Here is a 20,359-nt window from a genome sequence, read left to right on the forward strand (position 1 = left end):
ACCACTTCTACCTGTGTCAAAAAAATTGCCACTAGGTTTCCCAGCAGGGACAGCCCAACTGGACACAACAGAGTCCAGAAATGATGGGAAAGAAAGGAGTTGAGGAATGAATTACATCCGGTACTAGGAACTGCGTGTGTTGGGCTTGAAGATGCCCTGATCTATAAGATGCACCAAGGTTTTAGATTGAACAATTTGGGGGAAAACCTGAACTTGTAAGGTATCTAGCTCTTCTCTGTCTTTTTTTTTTTAAATCTTTGTTCTCATCATCCTATATACCTATAGGATATCTTATATATTTTATATAGGATATCTATATCTATCTATCTATCTATATGATATATATTGATTACAGATCAAGCTTTTTGTCATTTTTGAGTTTGTTAAATATGGCAAATGAGAATTAGATTTTTTGAGTCAATGGATCAGGCATTTTTTAGAATAGAACTTAGCACTGTCCCATTTTTTGCTGGCTGCTATTGTCAGTAACCAACATGGCTGCCACTCCATCAATAATGACTTTTGTGCTTCCTCTCTTGTCAGGCTGTGTCAGCTGCCCAGCTGGGACTGAACCGGCCCTGGGTTTTGAATATAAATGGTGGAACACCCTGCCTACAAATATGGAAACTACGGTTCTTAGTGGAATCAATTTTGAGTACAAGGGCATGGCAGGTAAGGACCCTCCCTTTTCTCCTCTGTGATTGCCTCAGCCCCTCTGCCCACTTGGGTGGCTCTGCAGTATTCCCTGGTGTCCTTGACGCCCCTTTAGAAATGACCCTTGCTTTCCAAATCTTGTAATTCTTCCTTTTAACCCGATGGTTGCAAGGTCTTTGACCAAAGTATCTGGATCCCCTCATGAATCTCTTGTCTGGAACCCGAGGGATTCTGCCCATTTCCGAAACTCGTTTTGCCTCATTCTCTGAATCAGTCATAATGGACCCTCCTGCTCGGGATCTCAGGAGGGCACCCTCTTCTCCCTGATTTTCCAGGCTGGGAGGTGGCCGGAGACCATATTTATACAGCTGCTGGAGCCTCGGATAATGACTTCATGATTCTTACACTGATTGTACCAGGATTCAGGTGAGGAATATGAATTCCCAGAAGGGATTGGAGCTGAAACTGCCACATCGAAATCACAAAGTGCCAAGTTTTTCTAAGAAGTGACTCTCAGGCTTGAAATCTGAATGAAATCTAGGTTCCTGACAGCCAAGTTTGCCCTGCTTAACACCTCCTAGTGAAGTGTCTCACTGCTTAACAAAACTACACTCAGGCTGGAAGGGACCTTGGAGATTTAGTTCAAAAACTACTTTATGGATAAGAAAACTAAGGCCCAGAAGGGATAAGGGACTAGAGGGACATATCTACTCCGTTGTTGGTTTTGAGTCATTTCAATCATGTCTTATTCCATAACCCATTTGGGGTTTTCTTGGTAAAAATATTGGAGGGGTTTGCCATTTCCTTCTCTAGCTCATTTTACAGATAGGAAACTTAAGACCAACAGGAGGAGGTGACTTGCCCAGGTCACACAGGTAGTGAGTATCTGAGGGCAGATTTAGAACTCAGGGAGATGAAGCTCCTGCTTCCAGACCCAAAGCTCTAACCACTGTACCCCCCAGTTGCCCTGATTTATTCAGCTACAGAGCTTATACTGAGTCACTGACTTTCATAACTCACAGGCCAGTTTTCTTCCCAGTACACAGGATTGTGGCTCTCATTCTTGCCTCCTGATGTTTCTGAAAGAGTATATTGCAATGCGGTCTCCCTGGGAAGAGCAATTATCCTCCCTTCCCCCACTTTTAAAAAAAATCCTTTTGTCCTCCTTGGCCAAGAAGTATTATTTGAATATTCCTTCTCCCCTTTTAAAGGAGGATATTATATGATATCCTAAGAGTGGTATTGGATTGTAATGAAATTATAAAAAGTGGGGGGGAGGAGCAAGGAGTCTACTCATGTCTTTGTCATTAATATTGGATAAAGCTTTTAATCCTTCTAAGTTTTCTTCCTTATCTGTACACGGGAGCCAAACTGGAAGAACTTTCTAGTTCCTTCCAGTACTAAAATTCTGTGATTTCCCTGGGCTTGGGTGCCTGTGAACCCAGGTTAAATTCTTTCTTCTCGGCCAATGACGAACAGAACCATTGTTTTAGAAACAGAGGACCTGAGGATGTAGGCTCAAACTTTTTAAATAGGGGCCGGTTCCCTGTCCCTCAGACTGTGGGAGGCCCGACTATAGTAACAAAAAAGCTCACACTCTGTCTCCCCCCTCAGCCCCTTCTCCCCTTTGGCCCCCGCCGTTCTATTTAAATTTCTATTTACGGCCCCCTGGAAGTGACACCCGGCTTCTGCTCCCGCAGCCCTCCACATTCCGTGATGGCGGACACAGAAAATAAAGAGATTGCCAGAATTACCTTTGTCTTTGAGACTGTGTGTTCCGTGAACTGCGAGCTTTATTTCATGGTGGTAGGTTGCATCCCAGGCCTGTGTGGGTACCTCCTGGGGCCACGACCACTCACTCTGTTAATGAATCCACTTGGAGGGGCAGTGTGGGGTGGAGGGGAAGGCCCCATACACGGGTGCCTCGGGAGACTCAGAAGGAGGCATCCTGCTGCTCTCAGGGTCTTCACCGACTACCTGCTCTAGGTCTTCATTCACTGCCATGAGAGACCAGGGCAGGTTCAGGGAGGCTTCAGACTCAGTACAAAAGCTCTACCCCTGTTTTGGATTCAGGGAATGAACTCCAGGACCAACACCCCCGTGGAAACATGGAAGGGACCTAAAGGCAAACAGTCCTACACGTATATCATTGAGAAGAACTCCAGCATGAGCTTCACCTGGGCCTTCCAGAGGACCACCTCCCATGAAACTGTAAGTCTTCCACTTATCCCAGCCCTCGTCCCCAGGCCCATCCTTCCTCGGGATTAGACAATTTGAACAAGGGAGAACTCTCAGAAGTGGCCCGCGAGGGTGGAGGGATACTTGGAGCGCTAGGTTTAGAAGGACTTCAGGAGATTGTCTCCTAACTGACGACTGATTCTGTTATCTGACATAAATGCCCGACCAGGCAGATGGAGATCTATCTTTTCCTAGCACTGTCCTAGGTAAGTGGGACTGTAGTCCTCCTAGAAACCCAGCCCCAGAATCTAACAACCTCTCTCGTCACAAAGATGATCTCTGTGTCTAGATCTGGTCCAGTATTTAACTATTGGGAAATGCTTTCTATAAAAGTAGTTTAGTAAATGTTTGAGGAATACAATGGTGAAGGGAATACTCTGTATTTCTAGGCTTATTATTTAATACAATAATATAATATTATTCCCCAAGGACCCCAATTATGGATTCTTTCCTTGGGACTCAAATACTGATTCTTTTATCTCTTTCTCCTTCTGTCTCGGTTCCAGGGCCGGAAGTACACCAATGATGTGGCCAAACTCTACTCCATCAATGTCACCAATGTCATGGACGGGGTGGCCTCCTACTGCCGCCTCTGTGCCCTGGAGGCTTCCGACTCTGGCTCCTCCTGTACCTCCTGTCCCGCCGGCTACTACATTAACCGGGAGTCTGGGGCCTGCCACTCCTGTCCTGCTAACACGTTCCTGAGAGCACACCAGCCCTACGGGGTCCAGGCCTGTGTGCCCTGCGGCCCCGGGACCCAGAGTAACAAGGTGTCGCCCAGGCTACTCTACAGTCACTTCCCCTGTCAAGTTGACTAGTACTTAATCTATGCAAAGAGATCTTAAGAAGTACCTGAGCTCAAATGTATTTCCTGGGCATATACCTGGATATTGGAGGTCCAGGATATGTTGACTGTATGAATGATATACTCTTACTTTCCAGAGTCCATGTTCCCTCTGACCTTCAGGGGATCTTGTCCTATTCCTAAATAAGAGAAATTCGAATCTATCTAAACCTAGAAGTTTAAGAGGTTTATTATCATTATTTGTTAGGTTTATTCAAGGGCCTAATAAGTAAACATGTATTTTTTTCATCTTTTTAAAAAGTCCATTTCAATCTAATTCTACCTAAATTATTTATTAACAATTTATCTAGTCCAATTTTGGGAATCTAACTTTTCTTTGAGGGACAGTTACCTTCATTATGTTCTAAGGCATGGAGGGGCTTTTTGCTACGCTATACAGCATGACCTCTAGGCTAAAATGAAATAATGTGTAGATGAAGCTTTATGTAAAGTACTTTACAAACATTAACATGCTCTATAAATGCCAATTATTGTCATGATTGAGCCCCACAGAGGAATGGCTTCCCTGAAAGAGGAACAAGGAATAAGCTTAGAAAAAAAAAGAGCCGCTATGGGTAGTTCTTCCACAGAAACCTAGGAAATGAGATTGGGGAGGAGAAGTGAAATTAGAAATTTAGGTTGTTGATGAGGAAACCTATAATTCACCTGACTGAGTTTCCGAACCTCCTCCTGCAGATCCATTCGCTGTGTTTCAACAATTGCACTTTCTCTGTCAGCGATGGAGTCAGAACCTTCGACTATGACTTCTCAGCCTTGGCAAATCCTATTTCTCTGTCTGGGGGGCCAAGCTTTACTTCCAAAGGACTCAAGTATTTCCACCACTTTATTCTCAGCCTCTGCGGAAACCAGGTAAAATGTGTGGGAAGCACATGTGTGGGAAGGGAATGTGGATGGATAAGGGATGAAAAATTTAATGACCGGGGAAGGGGCAGGGGGAAAGGTGGGGAAAGAACTTTTCCATCCAGCACATTTTTTTCTTGAATAATTAAAATCTTGAGATTATCCTTTTTTAAACTGTTTTTGAAAATGTGATTCAATAAACATTTAAGTTCTGATATGTGAAGCATTAAGCTAGATGCTGGAGAAGATATGAAAAATTAATATGAAATAATCCTTGCTCTCATGGAATTTAGGATTTAGTAGAAGAATATCATATGTAAGACATAATGTTTATCATGCAAAATAGAATAAAATAAGTACACAAGAGAGGAATAGAAAACGTGCTGTCTGGGAACCTAGAAAAGGAAAGATCATTTTAACAGAAGGAATTTTTTTTGGTGGGGGAAGGGAAGGGAATAAGCATTTATATATTACCTACTACATGCCAGGGACTACACTAAATTTTTTTTAATATAAAATTTGGAACATAAGGTTTGCAAGGGTGAATGTTGAAAATTATTTGAAGTATTTTGAAAAATTAAAAAAAAAAACTTATTTAAAAAGCAAGTAAACTGAGAGATTTCTTGGACAATTTTTCCCCAATTTTTCTCTCTTCTTGTAGGAAAAAATTCTTTTCTTTTATACTCTTAAAAGAAAATTTGGTTTTCCTTTTGTTTTGTTTGTTTGTTTTTAACTGGCAACCTTTAAGTTTAAATTAAAAGTACTTTTTTGATTGAAAAAATATTATCTCATATGATTCTCACAATAACTCTGTGCGGCAGATGCTATTATTATTCCCATTTTACAGTTGAAGAAGCTGAAGTAGACAGAGGATTAGTGATCTAGCTCAGATCACATAACTAGTAAGCATCTGAGGCTGAATTTGACTTCAAGACCAGCACCCCATCCACTGTGCCACTTCATTGGGCTCCATCCCATGAAGGTCTCCATGAAGGTTCCATGATGCCATCTGGAGGGCTGCAGGAGGAGAGCAAGCTCACAGATTGTGTCTCCTTTAAAAATTCTATTTAGTCATTGCTCTGCTGGCCCAGCAAATAAAAGGATTGCTTTGTCATCTCAAAGTGTGCTCCCTACAGTGATGGACCACTTTTAGTGAAAATCACTGTCTATATATATATATATATTTAGATAGATATAGCTAAATAGACATAGCTATATCTATCGCCCATACTTCCTACTATAGGGTTAGGAAGAAGGGAGTGAGACAATTTAGGACTCAAAATGCAGATAAATGAAATCAGGTCTCAATGCTCCTCTATTGTCACCTCAAACTATCTCATATGGAAAATAGTTCTTAACAAAAGTTTGGGGATGCCTGGTGTATAGTATCAAAAGCCAGGACAGATGGGATTTGGCCCTCATTTCCTCCCTACCTTGTAATTAAGAATGAAATAGTCATTCCTTATTCTGGGCCACAGAAAAGCTCTTGGACCTTTACCAGTTTATCCCCTCTTCTCCTTTGAAGGTTTTCCCTAACTGTTGATCCATTGCTTCCCCAGGGTAAGAAAATGGCTTCCTGCACAGACAATGTCACTGACATCCGGATCCCAGAGGGGGAATCAGGCTTCTCTAAATCCATCACATCCTATGCCTGCCAGGCAGTTATCATCCCCTCTGAGGTGACAGGCTATAAGGCAGGTGTCTCCTCACAGCCTGTCAGCCTTGCTGATCGACTTGTAGGTGAGTGGCACAGTCAGCAGGGTCTCAAGTATAGAAGGTGGGTCCCCAGGGGATGCTAAGCACATAGAAGTTGTGCTGCTGTTCAGTTGTGGAGCTGTACCTGACTCTTTCTGACCCCATGGACCATAGCACGCCAGTCTGTCCATCAACTCTACTAGCTCTCAAAGTCTGTCCAAGTTTGTCATCTTTGTTTCCATGATACTATCCATCTCCTCTGCCAACCCCTTTTCTTTTACCTTCAATCTTTGCCAGCTATAAGAAGGGTTTTTTCCCCAGTAACTCCCTTCTTTTCATTCTGTAACCAAAGTATTTAAACTTCAGCTTCAGTATTTGACCTTTCTATTGAATAGCCTGAATTAATTTTTAAAACTATTTTTCTTAAAAAACTTTTTATTTTCACAACACATGCATAGATAATTTCAACATTCACCCTTGCAAAACCTTGTGTTCCAAATTTTTTTCCTTCCTTCCCCACACCTCCTCCCTTAGACAGCAAGAAATCCAATATGTTAAACATGAGCAACTGAATTAATTTCTTTAAGTACTAACTTATTTGATCTCCTGTCCGATGGACTCTCAAAAGTCCTCTTTAGCATATCAGTTCGAAAGCATGACCTGTTTCTCTTGGATAACCCTGTGATGTGAAATTATTATCTGTCTGTCTTGGGTAACCCTATGCAAACATAGCCCATAGCTTCAGTGAACTATGCAAGCCTCTCTGCCACAATAAGGCAATGATCTAGGGGGGCAAGCACACAAGAGACAATAAATACTTGAATGAATGAGTGAATGAGTAAATGAATGAAGAAAAAGGCTACATGTATCAATGGTCAGAGATTCAAACTGGGCAATTGAACTTCTAGGTTCTATTTTTAATTTCATTCCCAATTCACCATGTTTCTTTGGTCTTTTTTTTTTTTTTTTTTTTTTTTTTTTTTTTTTTTTTGAGCTTTGCCCTATTCATTAGTTGTCTCCAAGGATATATAGATTCACAAAACCTCTCTTGAGATACAGGAATGGGTAATTCTCAGCATGTGTTCCTACTGAGAATTAATTGATAGACTTTGCTTTGGCAGGAGTGACAACAAATATGAACCTAGAAGGAATCACCTCCCCGCTGGAACTTTTTCCCTCTGAAACTCTAAGGATGCCCGATGTGATCTTCTTTTACAGGTGAGAAACTTTAGAGACCTGGTATGTAAAAAACAACTACCCTTGGGTGAAGTAAAGAGTTCTTTAGCATCCATCCATCCATCCATCCATCTCCCTTAATTAGCCATTCAACAATATAAATTTACTATGACCTGGGAAGCATCTGTCCATAAAGAACAATTATGGTCCATTGACCAAAGCATCTTCTGAAATTCCATATTATCCTTGAGTCTGTCCTGTCCTGAAAGCAAGGAGGAGAGCTTAGATAGTCTCTATGACTAAAATTTCACCAATTTTATAACAATCAACAATTATTTATTAGATGCCTGCTATGTGCCAACACCGTGCTAGGCACTAAGGGATACAAGTACAAAGAATGAAACAATATGTACTTATAGTGAGTCACATTCTTGTATTTTGTGCTCTTAATGAATTTATCTTTTGGGCACGTTTCATTTTATTTTTATTTTTTTTAGTTTTCAATATTTTATAAGATTTTTATTTCCAAATTTTTCCTTCCTTCTCAAGATGGTAGGCAATCTGATATAGCTTATACACATACAATCATATTTAACATATTTCCATCCCAGTGACTTTAAAATATTTTTTCTTTTAAATTACCATCACCTCTGTGTCCACTATAGAACTTTGTCTTGTAACAAATAAGTTCAGCCAAACAAAACCATGAACACATTGGTCATGTGAGAAAATGTATGCCCCATTCTGCCTCTGACATCCACCACTCCTTGGTTGCACCATCAGGCCTTCTGCTCTCCCTCCTAATTCCTGATCTTTCTCCCTCTCCCACTTTCAGACATGAATAAACCAAGTCAATACCAGACATTCGTTTGGTCTCTGTGTCACAAAGCCCAAGCTTTGTACTGCCAGCAGAGGGCCTTAGATTGATTCCTTAGGAGCACCAGTTGGTATCTGGGGTCTCCCTCAAATGGTCTGGATTCCTTTTCAGGTCTAATGAGGTGACACAGTCCTGCACTTTGGGGAGATCAACCACAGTGCGAGTCAGATGCAATCCACTGAAGCCTGCCTCTGGAAGTCTCTCCTTGCCAGTGTAAGCACAATAGATGGGGAGCACTGAAACTCAGTTTATTATTATTTAGGAGATGGCTAAAGGGGCGGGAGGGAGAAGGCATCTTGGATCTCTTAATGGATCTTTGGGGATGCAAAGAGCTCTGAACTCTCAATAGATTCAGGAGCCAATTAATCAAAAAAAATTTTAAGTGCCTCTTATGTGCCAAATAGTACTAGAAAATGGGGACAGAAAGAAATAAAATCGTTCCCACCTTCAAAGAACTTTCTACTTTCTACTTTTCTACCTGTTTTATGCAGACTTATCATGAGCTCCTGTCTCTGAATTCTATTTTTATATATATTTAGTTGGTTCTTTAAATCACTCTTGAGACAAACTAAGGGATCTCAGCCATTGTAAAAGGCGCAGCAAAGCATGTACATGAGGCATGGTGATTTGAAGGTTCACCCTTAATGGCTAAAGCTTCTAAGCCAAAGCTTCTGTGGGTTGTAACCCTATATGGGCTTTCCTAATGGAATATGGGGAATGTAAAAAAAAATACAGTCTAGGGTTTCTGAATGCAATGACCAAGAGGTAATTCAGAACCAAATGTGCAATGAATCCAAAGTGTTTCTGGCAGTACTTTCCCACATTGTGGTATCATGCAATTTCATTTCAGCCTTAGTTCTAAACATGCAAAATGCATATTTTGCCCTGTGCATGCACAAACAATGCCAGAAACACTTTGGCTCAGATTCAAGATGGAGTCACATAAAAAAATTTTGGGATGAAAAGAGGTCACGAATGGGAAAAGTTTAAGAAGTCCTACTTTAAGCAATCAACATAAAAATGGTAGTGAGGGTCAGTGGCTGAGGAGGCTATGTGAGAATATTGCTTTTGGTAGAGATCTTGATGAGCAGAAAGCTTTTGGGGGATACAATGGGCAATACAAACAGAAAAGGAGACACCATAAGATTGGACAAGGCACCTGTCACATATGCTCTTTGTGTACAATGATATTAAAATGGCTATTAAGGATCAAAGACTATGTTAGCAATTGGGATGGGAATCAAAGCAATAGGGATGGAAGATCTGGGCAAAAGAAAGGGCTAAGTCAGAGAATCTATGACAAGGTGGAACCCCGGGATTTTCTACTAGATGTGCCCTCCCGATGGGAAAAATTCTCCTTTCTCTGTCCTACTAGGAAATGCTCAGATGGGACTTGTGATGGCTGTAACTTCCACTTCTTACTGGAGAGTGTAACAGCTTGCCCCCTCTGCTCCAGCTCTGACTACCATGCTATCATCAGTAGTTGTGTGGCCGGGATCCAGGTAAGCTCCCCTGGCTGAATAGTCACTAATCCCAGGAAACATAAAGGTTTGACGCTAAAATCCTTATTTCCCTCCCCAACAGAGAACCACTTATGTGTGGCGAGAGCCGAAGCTGTGTACAGGAGGCATTTCCCTGCCTGAGCAGAGTGTTACCATCTGCAAGACTATGGATTTTTGGCTCAAAGTGGGCATCTCCGCAGGCACCTGTGCTGCTATTCTTCTCACTGTCATGACCTGTTACTTCTGGAAAAAGAACCAAAAGTACCTGACTAGATATTTGGGTAGTGATTGGGATGGAGGATAAGAATACAGGGGGATGGAACCAAGGAGCTGGGGGGGAGCATCTCATATCCCAGGAGTCAAAATTGCTGGCATTTTTTCCTGCTATTCTTGAATGCCCCTTAAGTGAGGGTCATAATATTGACCATCACCATGAGCAGTGCATTGAATTGCTAGAAAATCTTTATTCAAAAATAAATGTGAGATGGGTTTATTTTTTTCATTTTTCTGTTACCCTGAATATTTTCATTTCCATGGCACTTGGTTATATGTGCTTTGAAATTCCACAAGTCAGCCAGTGTTGTTTTTTTTAAACCAGCTTATTTTCCACCTTGCCCTCTGTAACTCACCTTCCCCTGCCACGAAAGGGCAATGACTGTCTGTAGCTCAGCTCGCTTTTACAAAAACGCTGTCAATCTAACTGTTATGTTTGTTTTCCTGTCCTCTTTCACAGACTGGAATACAAATATTCCAAGCTGGTAATGAATGCCACCCTTAAGGACTGTGACCTGCCTGCTGCTGACAGCTGTGCCATCATGGAGGGTGAGGATGTAGAGGATGATCTCATATTCACCAGCAAAAAGTCGCTCTTTGGGAAGATCAAGTCATTTACTTCTAAGGTAACAGAACTGGGAATGGAGTCCGTGGTACCATAGCTGCCCAGAGAAGGGCATTATTTCTAGGAAGGAATGACCCTCTTAGGACATTCCCAAGGCCTCAATCTGTTGATCCTCTCTAAGGTCCTTTCTAGCCCTAAATAAATCTTTTTCTTGTAGGCAAATTACTCAACAGCTCTTTCTGAAAATGTAAACAAACCAACCCATATTAGAACCATGTAATTATATTGTAGAGAGGGTTTGATTTTAATTAGGCTGGCCTTTAGGAAATAGTGCTTTACAAATGTGGAATAGTGTTATTAATGTTTCCCCAGACTCAAAGTTGGTCTTGATCCAAAGCAGGGGACAAGACACCTCGTTTGACCAGCAGGGGGTACTATCCCTCAAGGCGTCCTGGCCAAGTCCCAGGCAGTGAGTTAGAGCTGACAGTCAATATGTGAGCTATCCAGAGTTGGGAGGGATAGGGTTTGTGTGGGTGAGAGGGTGAGCTTGATGCTTGTAAACGTGAACACTACACACTACTTTATGGCTGGGCGTGGAGCCAAACAGAAGGCATAGCCAGCATGAGCTGCTTCTGCAGTTCTACAAGTGCCCTAATTCCTGCCCCCTGCCAAATGACTTAAAAACATGTATTGTATGTGTGTAAATAATAATAATAACAGTAATGATAATGAGAGCTAACATTTATATAACACCTACTATGTGCCAAGGCACTCTGCTAAGTGCATGGCTAATATTCTCTCATTTTATCCCCATAACAATTCTGGGTGCTTCATTCCTCCCATTTGCAGTTGAGGAAACTGAGGCAAGCAAGAAAGAAGGGGGATTAGCGATGTGGAGGAGGAAAGAAAGGTCTAAACTTCTGAATTCTGTCCTCTAGTTCCCTTCATTTTTTGTTTTTGCTTTTGTTTGTTTTCTGGTGGGAAAAACCATTTATCCCAAGGAACTTGGCAGGTAGGAAATGAAGTGGGGAGGCACATTATAAAAAATCAACATTATGACATAGAGAGGTTTTAATTCTAATTAGGCTGATGAGGCAGGAAATTTTTATTTTTTCTCTGAAAAACTTTTCTTTTTAGCTTCTATCACTAGCTTTTCTAATTCGTTTGATCAATAAGGTATCCCTAAAAAACAAAACAAAACAAAAAATCAAGAAGCTCAAATACTGACCAAAAAGTCCTCATTTTTAAGAATTTTATCCTTCTATCTTTTCCATCTACCAACTAGTTTTCCTATTCCTTAGTCCTTCTTCAGTAACTCTTTCCTCCCCAACGCCAACTGCTTGTCCTTACTGGGTATAGAAGGCCCAAGGATCCCAGCCATCCCCAATCATTGTCTCTCTTTCAGAGGACCCCAGATGGTTTTGATTCCGTGCCATTGAAGACATCCTCAGGAGACATGGACATGTGAGGGGCCCACACCTGCCTCCTCCTGCTTCTTCACCTAGGCAGATTGTTTTGTGAGCCCGTGGTGACTTGGCTGCCCAGCTCTCTCCCATACCTACAGCTGGAAGATTCTTTATGTGGCCTTATCATAAAATGTTTAAATTACAGATTTTTTATATACACACCCAAATTTCTCCACCCTGCCTACTCCCAAACCTGCCAGATACATCCACATTTGTCTGTACAATGCTCCTTTGCTCAGATTCTGCTTGTCAAAATGATCCAGCCTCTCAAACTGTAGCTTTATTCACCAATGGTTCTCATTGATCCAAAATGAAAAAAAAAGAAGAAAAAAAAAGGTCACTCTTGCTAAGTACGGAGCTGACGTCTTCTGATTATCACAAGCTCTCTTTGCATTTCCTCATTTTCCCCTTGGGGAACTAGGTGCCAAGTCAGCTGGGTTCTCTTGAGCTCCTTTCCTTCTGATGATATTTTGAATTAAAAAGGCCAATTGAACCTGGAGTGGAGAGGACAAGTGTGGCAAGTATAAAAGGGAGCAGTATTCTTATGAAGCACAAAAGAAGCCGGGGGGCTTTGTTTTAAGGATTTTCTCCCCTTTACTAGGTGGTACTTTTTCCTTTCTTATCACAGAGATGTTCTCATTGGAGCCAAGTAAGAAAGTTAATAAAGAAATTCACTAAAGAATCTGGTCAAATATTTTCCCTACCCTGATATTATAGTGAAGGATTCCATCTCCATAGCTCCCTTCTCCCTGCCATCTTCCTCTGGCTCCCAAGGGGCACAGACAAGCCAAACTCTGTCCCTTTGTTTTACTCTATTACTCACTAAACCTGTAACGAGAGGCTGGAGAAACCAGAACAAGAGTCAAAATTCCACCACTGACAATAATTCTCCCTTCATTCTACTGCTTTGAGATGATGATGATTGTCCCTTGGCCAGTGGTCCAGTTGTCCACTTTTTCTGTTTGCACTATTTACTGGTCAGTTGAATTTAATTTGCTTGTACAGAATAGGTTATCATTGAAAAGTCATGTCTCTGTTCTTCGTAATGACTGGGTTAGCTACAGATGACCTCAAAATTCTTTCATTAAAGCCTCCATGCTACTCTAGAGCACCTCAGTGACACGATGGGGGGGGGTATGATTTAGCAGTGGATAACATAAGCCCACTATTGGGGTTATTTCCTCCTTTAGGATCTGAGACTCTGCTGGGAAATTCTCCCAGGAAATGCACACACTTTACTCAGTAGCTCTTCCCTTACAATTGCTCCTACAACCTTAGGCCTCTTTATTTAGAGGGCTTGTTTTTTGCATCATCCAGCCACTTTCTTTCCTCCTTCTGCCTCAAAGGACATAGAAAGCTCCCAGACCATTATTAAAAACAGCCCCAAAAGGGAATAATCATACTTCCTTTACCCTCCTGATTTCCACTTTGGGTAGCCAAAGTCTAGCCTCCTCAGAACAAGCTTGAATTCCAGTGATTTGGTTAAAGCATTTTCCAAAGATTTCTTTTCTCTTTCTCAGGGTATAGGCAGGGGATCTACGTGGGACCCTAAAGCACCATCAGGGTCACTAGTAGTCATCTTCCCATTACTCCTTGAGGTTTTTTTTTTAGAGATCTTGGACATATGCATTTGTGTTTTAGAAATGTTTTTGATATGATTTCTAAGAAAGCCTGGTTTTGATTTTGGTTTTTGTCAAGGAGAATAACATTTATACAAGCTCACTGAGGGAATTTTTAAAATGTCATGGGATGCTCCAAGTCCTGGGACACAGGAATTAGTCATAAGTAATTCCTATGTTTGGCTGGGGGCACAAATGAAAATTATGATGTATTCAAGGACCAGGAGATTTCTTATGCCAACCAACAAGATTTTTTTTTGACTTTTTTTTTGGCCAAACTGTACATTAAAAGAAAAGACTGACTATATTTATACGACAGAGACTTTGTAATACATTTTTCAGCTTTGTGAAACCAAAATTCTGTCCTGTCAGAACGGGTTGGATTTCCTTTTTACACTGTTTTCCAAGAATTTGTAGTTTGTTAGGGGATGGGTAATGCATGTAACGTGTGTGAAATAAAAATGTACCTTTTGGATTTTTTTTTTTCTTGAACATGGGCTTGGGGAGTAGATGGGTGAATTAAGAATGAGCATTGGCAAGCCTTGGCAAGCAAAAAAGAGCTAAACATTCATCTGTAGTTTTAAACAGGTTAGCTTGCTGTCTACATTAATCATTCAAGAAACACTTAAGTGACTGCTGTGTACAGGTTACTGAAGGAGAGAAGATGAAAGATATAGAAATACAATCTAATGGGAGAGTCAGAAACTATGCTAATAATTACACAATGTACTTTGGGCCCTCTGCAAACAAATATGGGTCTCTAAAAGCCATACCCAAGTGTAAGCTATACTTTGGTTCAGCCATCACTAAAGCCCAGCTCTTGAGATCTATCGAATGCTGCTTTTTACCAGACCAAACCAGAGGACACATGAAAGCAAAGACAGGCAATTAAAAATGTAAATAGCAAGGAACCTCTCCCATCAACAAACACAGAAACACATTCTTGTTTGCCATCAGGGAGGAAGGTGACTTACTCTCCTAGTGCTGTGTCCAACTGCAACACCCCTAAAGCTTCCCCATTGAGCTGCTGATCTGATTTTCTGAATTCCTACTGCCATCTCCTGTTTCTCTGTTGACTTACAACTACTATATTGCCTTTTCCCTACAGGAGAGTGGAAGCAATCTTTAAGAGATGCCCTAGTTCAGTTCTTTTGTGAGTCTGACCCATGGCCATACCCAGCCAGCATTGGAGCAAGTCTCTCAAGGCAAATCTATACCTCAAATTCACCTTGTTCTCCTTTACCCCAGTAAAAACTCCTTTAGACCTAACCTTTCAGCCCTCATCATGTTCCTGGAAACTGGCCTAAGTCATAGAATCATAGACTTAGACCTGGAAGGGAACTCAGAGGTCCTCAAGTACAAAATTTATCCACTTGTGACCCCTTTTCACCTGAGAAATTTTTATTCAATCCTGGGCATATAAGTACATAAAATAGGCAAACAAATCAAACATTTATTGATAATGATTTCACAATTCCCACATTCACACAACACCATATGACATTGTAACCCACAGTTTTAAAGAAGCTTTACTCTAGTAGATCCTTTATTTTAAAAATAGGGAAACTGAAAAGTGATGGTGCCATAATTAAAACTCTCTTGGCCCAGTGCTCATTCCCTAGGACCATGCTATCTACAAGCAGAATAGAATTAAATTTCACTTAACGAGATGAGAAGGGGCAGGGAGGAATTGGCAAATTACATTATTGCAGCTATATTCTAAAGCACAAAATATTATTAGTGCATAAAAGAAGTAAAAAGGACTTTAAAAATTCAGAGGAAAAGATTAGGAGGAAAGGGAGAAGGAATATGAAAGAAAGAAACCATCATGCAGCAAGTGGCAATTGAGCTAAGTCTTGAAGTCTATAGATAAGATTTTAAGGCAAATATTGAAGTGCCCATTCTAGACTTAATGGCATGAACAAAAATATGGAAGTGTAAGGAAGCATGAGATGTGCATGATTGGAGGACATCCACAAATGCAATAAAAATAATTAGCATGAAATGGTTCACAATGCATGTATATAAAATATCTAATGACAGATTAATTATAACTACTCAGACAACCAGGTTTTCCTGTTTCTACACTGTCCTCCCCCAAGAACTTTACCAAAGTTGAAAGCTTAAGAGTTCTATTTTGAAAGTTCTATCACAAAACTCCACAGACTTTTAGTAGTGTTCCATGATAGATGCCAAGAGTAAGAACATCAGAAAGAACTACATGGACTAAATGTTAGTTCTATTTAAATAATATTAAAACACCTTTCTGTTAATTGTTAGCAAACATTTTAACTTTCTGTAAGAATGGAACCAACAGTTGTGACAATGGTTGCAATCACTATTAGATGATTTTGCTTAATTTTAAGGGAAAATATCAGGGATGGAAGTAGGAGGTGGAAAAGGTCAGTAAGAAATGACTGTTGAATCCAAACAAAATATATCAATACATTTTAAAAACCTGCCATTGCTACTGATCCTACTACATACATACCACTAGATCCAAGATAAGCCAAGGATAACCCAGATAAGCTGAGAAGAGAGATTCAAGCAAAGGGAAGTAAGAAATGAGATTAGTTAGGAGCAATCAAGATTTTTGTGGTTTTTTTCAATTATCTAGCTTCATGGCTGCCTTTATGTCAGATTGGTCTAGGGCACCTCCATAACAATCCACTTTATTTTTTTTTTGATAATACTATTTATTTTGTTAAGAAAAAGTCCATTTTTAAAGAATTTAACAAAAATTAGCATGATGTATCTCAAAATTTATTGATATGGTCATATTTTTTTCATTTTTTTCAACACTGACCCTTGTAAAACCTTCTATTCCAATTTTTCCCCTCCTTTCTCCCCATCCCCTCCCCTAGATGGCAGGTAGTCCAAATACATATTAAAAATGTTAAAGTATATGTTAAATACACTATATGTATACATATTTACACGGTTATCTTGCTACACAAGACAAATCAGATCTATAAAGAGAGAAAGGGAAAACAAAAATGCAAACAAACAAGAGAAAGAGTGGAAATGCTATGTTGTGGTCCACACTCATTTCCCATAGTTCTCTCTCTGGGTGTAGCTGGTTCTCTTCATTATTGAACAGTTGAACTGGTTTGAATCATCTCATTGTTGAAGAGAGCCACGTCCATCAGAATTGATCAGCATATATTATTGTTGTTGAAGTATATAATGATGATCTGGTCCTGCTCATTTCACTCAGCTTCAGTTCATGTCTCTCCAAGCCTTTCTGTATTCATCGTGCTGGTCATTTCTTACAGAATAATAATATTCTGTAACATTCATGTACCACAATGCCCCCATTAATGGGCATCCACTCAGTTTCCAGTTTCTGGCCACTACAAAATGGGCTGCTACAAACATTTTTGCACATGTTTCCTTCTTTAAGATCTCTTTGGCATATAAGCCCAGTAACACTGCTGGGTCCAAGTTGATAACTTTTTGAGCATAGTTCCAAATTGCTCTCCAGAATCAACCCACTTTATATAATACTTGAAATTGGAAGCTATTTTACCCAAAACCACACTGTGAAATAGATAAACTGATTATTTCTTAAGCACAGACTGTACCAAGTACCATATTGGTACTTGGGGGGGAAGTAGTGGAGAGCTTTTGGAAATAAAAGGAAAGACATTTGAAAAAAGAAACCTGAGGCTTTAAGAGAAAGCCTTTTGAAAAGTCAAAACCAATTTTGAACCTAGTTCTCCAGCTCTAGGCCAGCTGAATTCTAAAGGGGCTAGTCCAGATATCTCACAGTATGAAATGGTAGATGTTTTGAGATTTAACTACTGCAATTACCGAACACAATTTTGATGATGGCTTTGTTGTAAATCACGTGGGGAATCATCCCAAGAAATAATTTTATTCAGCCCTGTAATTCATCCTACCAATGATTTGGGAGGAGTTTCAGGAATATCTTGTATTCCCTGCCTTACCACATCTCTGACTCAAGGATTACTTCTCTCTGCACTTGCTTGCCATTCAGTTTAAACACTACTACCTTAAGCAAGCTGACTTCAAGGGGGGCAGGTCCAGACAGACCCCCTTTGTAAGCTTCTCTGCAAGTAGTCACATGCCAAGTGATTCTATGGCTCAGGGCCCTTTGGCAGAGCCTGGGTGGAGAGAAGGGCAAACAGGTTGTAAGTAGGTGGAACTAATGTTATTGGTAGACTTAGTTTGAGAATTATAAGTGGAGTAGTGCTCTATGACCTACTTGTGGCTAATAGTGGGCAATTGGTGAAGAAATACAAAGACCAGGTAGTTTACCAAATCATCCTCTTCCTATATTTCTTTAGCAGAGGATTTCATTTCATTCTTCACTGTAAAAGTTGAGGGTATTCATTTTTATCTCCAATTTATCCTGAATGTGACTTGTTTGAACATAGCTGGTTTCATGTTGTCTCCTTTAAGAGATGAAGATACTTGAAAGCCTGGACTGGATTTTTTTGGGGGTGAGGGGAAGGGAGGAGTGGAGAGAAGCAGAGGGGGGCTTTGCCTTTCTATCCAAAGCACTTAGCCTGGTTTTTGACACTTAGTATATGCTTAATAAATGCTTGTTGACTTGCTTTTATATCACATTCATGACAGATGCCACTGCTGAGGACACTTATGCAGCTCGCTGGGGCAAATGGGCTGAGGGTGGAGACAGAGTGTGAGTTTTTGTTTTTATTATAGTCCAGCCCTCCAACAGTCTGAGGGACAGTGAACTGGCCCCTATTTAAAAAGTTTGAGGACATCAGACATAAACTGATCCAACCATAGAAGAGAATAATTTTTAACTATGCAGAAGGGCAATCAAATTGTTCTTATTCTTTGATCCAGCCATACCCACTGTATCAAAGGAGATTTTTTAAAAAGGGGAAATGATCTACTTTTTACAAAAATATTTATATCAGCTCTTTTTGTGTAGTACAGAATTGGAAATTGAGAGGATATCCATCAACTGGATCAACTGGAGACTGGAGAATGTGGCATATGAATGTAATGTAATACTGTAAGGAATGTGTTATAGTGCTAGTAGAAATGAGGAGCAGGTGGATTTCAGAAAAACCTGAAAAGACTTACAGGAACTGATGCAGAGCGGAGTGAGCAGAACCAGGAGAACACTGTATAATAAAAAGCAACGTTGTAGGATGACCAACTATGAATGACTTAGCTGTTCTCATCACCACAATGATCCAAGACAAATACAAAGGACTCATGATGAAAAATGCTCTCCATATCCAGAGAAAGAACTTTGAATGCAGATCAAAGATGACTATTTTCATTTTTTTTTTTTTTTTTGGTATTTTTTTCCTTGGGGGTTTCTTCCACATCATGACTGAATGAGATGAGGTGAGATCTTTCAAGACAGTTGTGAAAATCGAGTAAGGCTTCATCTACTTCAGAGTTCGAGTAGGCCTGAAGGACTCTGAAGGGCATTGCCTTCCCCTCCTATGACATCTCCCTATTTCATCCAAATATGGGCAACTATGTACTTATTGGTCAAGTTCAATTTCATGGGTAGATCTCGCATTTAGAATGTAAGACTCTCAGCCAATGAGGATGAGGGTCAGTGGTGGGAGGGGGCGTTTTGCGTTAGGGATTAAAGGTGCTGTCCTGCCCACAGGAGGCGCTTCCTCTCTTCGATAGTCTACTCGAAGAGTGGGACGCCCTTCTCGCGAGAATGTATAATAAACTTTGCTTTTCTCTAAAGCTCTCTCCAGCTTTTTTTATTAAATGGTGTTCCCTCACCATTTCCGTACCACACAGTTTGGGGGCTCGTCCGGGATCCTTTACTCGATGAGTAAGTGAACTCCTGGGTGCTAGTGGGATGGCGCCCTGCCTTGATTTAGGCAGCCCGCCAGCTTCCAGGGGCTTCTCCTTGCTCCCTGACGTAGAGTGGACCCGAAGTGGAGAAACTCAGAGAAAAGCAACGGAAACTCCGCGGTGAAAATCCCAACCGGTTGGTGGAGGACAGATCAGTCAAGTAATTTGTTGCGCAGCAACCCAGTGGAGGTAAGCGTCCTGTGAAGCCCCTTGAGTCTAGTTATAGGTTCTGGAGGGGGCTGTAGACGGTAGACAGGAAGAGAGCTAGGCCTTCCTGGGTGACTGAGTTAACTGGTGACAGTTAGCGTGTTTGGGCGTTTAGGAGTCTGTTAAACTCCTTCCAAATTCAATGGGTGTGGCCTAGTCCCAGCCAGCCCTCGCGGAGAGAAATGAGAAAAATATCAGAAAATACCGGTAGATATTCCCTTGGGAGATAAATTAAGTAATTGGAACAAACTGCCAAAATATGAGGAAAAATAAAAAGCAAGAAAAAGCGGATAAGGTATTGTTGTTTTGTTGCAGACTGGTGGTACCAAAAGGATTAAATGGTACCTGAAAGGAAGGACCTGAGAGGATTTAATTCCATTAGCCCTTCCAGTGGCCTTCGGGCAGGGAGGAGAACTAGGTCTTTTGAAGCAGGGGTCGTTTCAGCTGACCAGAAATAGCTGTTAGTAGATCCCATTTGGGATCAGAAACCCTGTACACGGGGAAGTATGTGGGATTGAGCCAGTGAAGATGGTGGCTTCCTTCCTCTTCCTCCCACGTG

At 40.9% G+C, this 20,359-nt stretch overlaps 1 protein-coding gene across 1 annotated transcript in view; it reads left to right on the forward strand.

Moving 5' to 3' along the window:
* ELAPOR1 (endosome-lysosome associated apoptosis and autophagy regulator 1) overlaps nucleotides 1–14,245 on the forward strand; it is a 109,833-nt gene extending 95,588 nt beyond the window's left edge. The window contains exons 10-22 of the mRNA XM_074262882.1: nucleotides 544–672; nucleotides 990–1,080; nucleotides 2,355–2,460; nucleotides 2,728–2,865; nucleotides 3,399–3,662; nucleotides 4,433–4,606; nucleotides 6,157–6,337; nucleotides 7,414–7,510; nucleotides 8,457–8,558; nucleotides 9,721–9,847; nucleotides 9,930–10,108; nucleotides 10,581–10,746; nucleotides 12,091–14,245. Of these exons, the coding sequence (XP_074118983.1) occupies nucleotides 544–672; nucleotides 990–1,080; nucleotides 2,355–2,460; nucleotides 2,728–2,865; nucleotides 3,399–3,662; nucleotides 4,433–4,606; nucleotides 6,157–6,337; nucleotides 7,414–7,510; nucleotides 8,457–8,558; nucleotides 9,721–9,847; nucleotides 9,930–10,108; nucleotides 10,581–10,746; nucleotides 12,091–12,153 (1,817 nt within the window). The 3' untranslated portion in view covers nucleotides 12,154–14,245. The remainder of the gene's footprint in view (nucleotides 1–543; nucleotides 673–989; nucleotides 1,081–2,354; nucleotides 2,461–2,727; nucleotides 2,866–3,398; nucleotides 3,663–4,432; nucleotides 4,607–6,156; nucleotides 6,338–7,413; nucleotides 7,511–8,456; nucleotides 8,559–9,720; nucleotides 9,848–9,929; nucleotides 10,109–10,580; nucleotides 10,747–12,090) is intronic.
* The last annotated feature ends 6,114 nt before the right edge of the window (nucleotides 14,246–20,359 follow it).

The sequence above is a fragment of the Sminthopsis crassicaudata genome, chromosome 4 (genome assembly GCF_048593235.1).
Source record: "Sminthopsis crassicaudata isolate SCR6 chromosome 4, ASM4859323v1, whole genome shotgun sequence".
Lineage (NCBI taxonomy): Eukaryota > Metazoa > Chordata > Mammalia > Dasyuromorphia > Dasyuridae > Sminthopsis > Sminthopsis crassicaudata.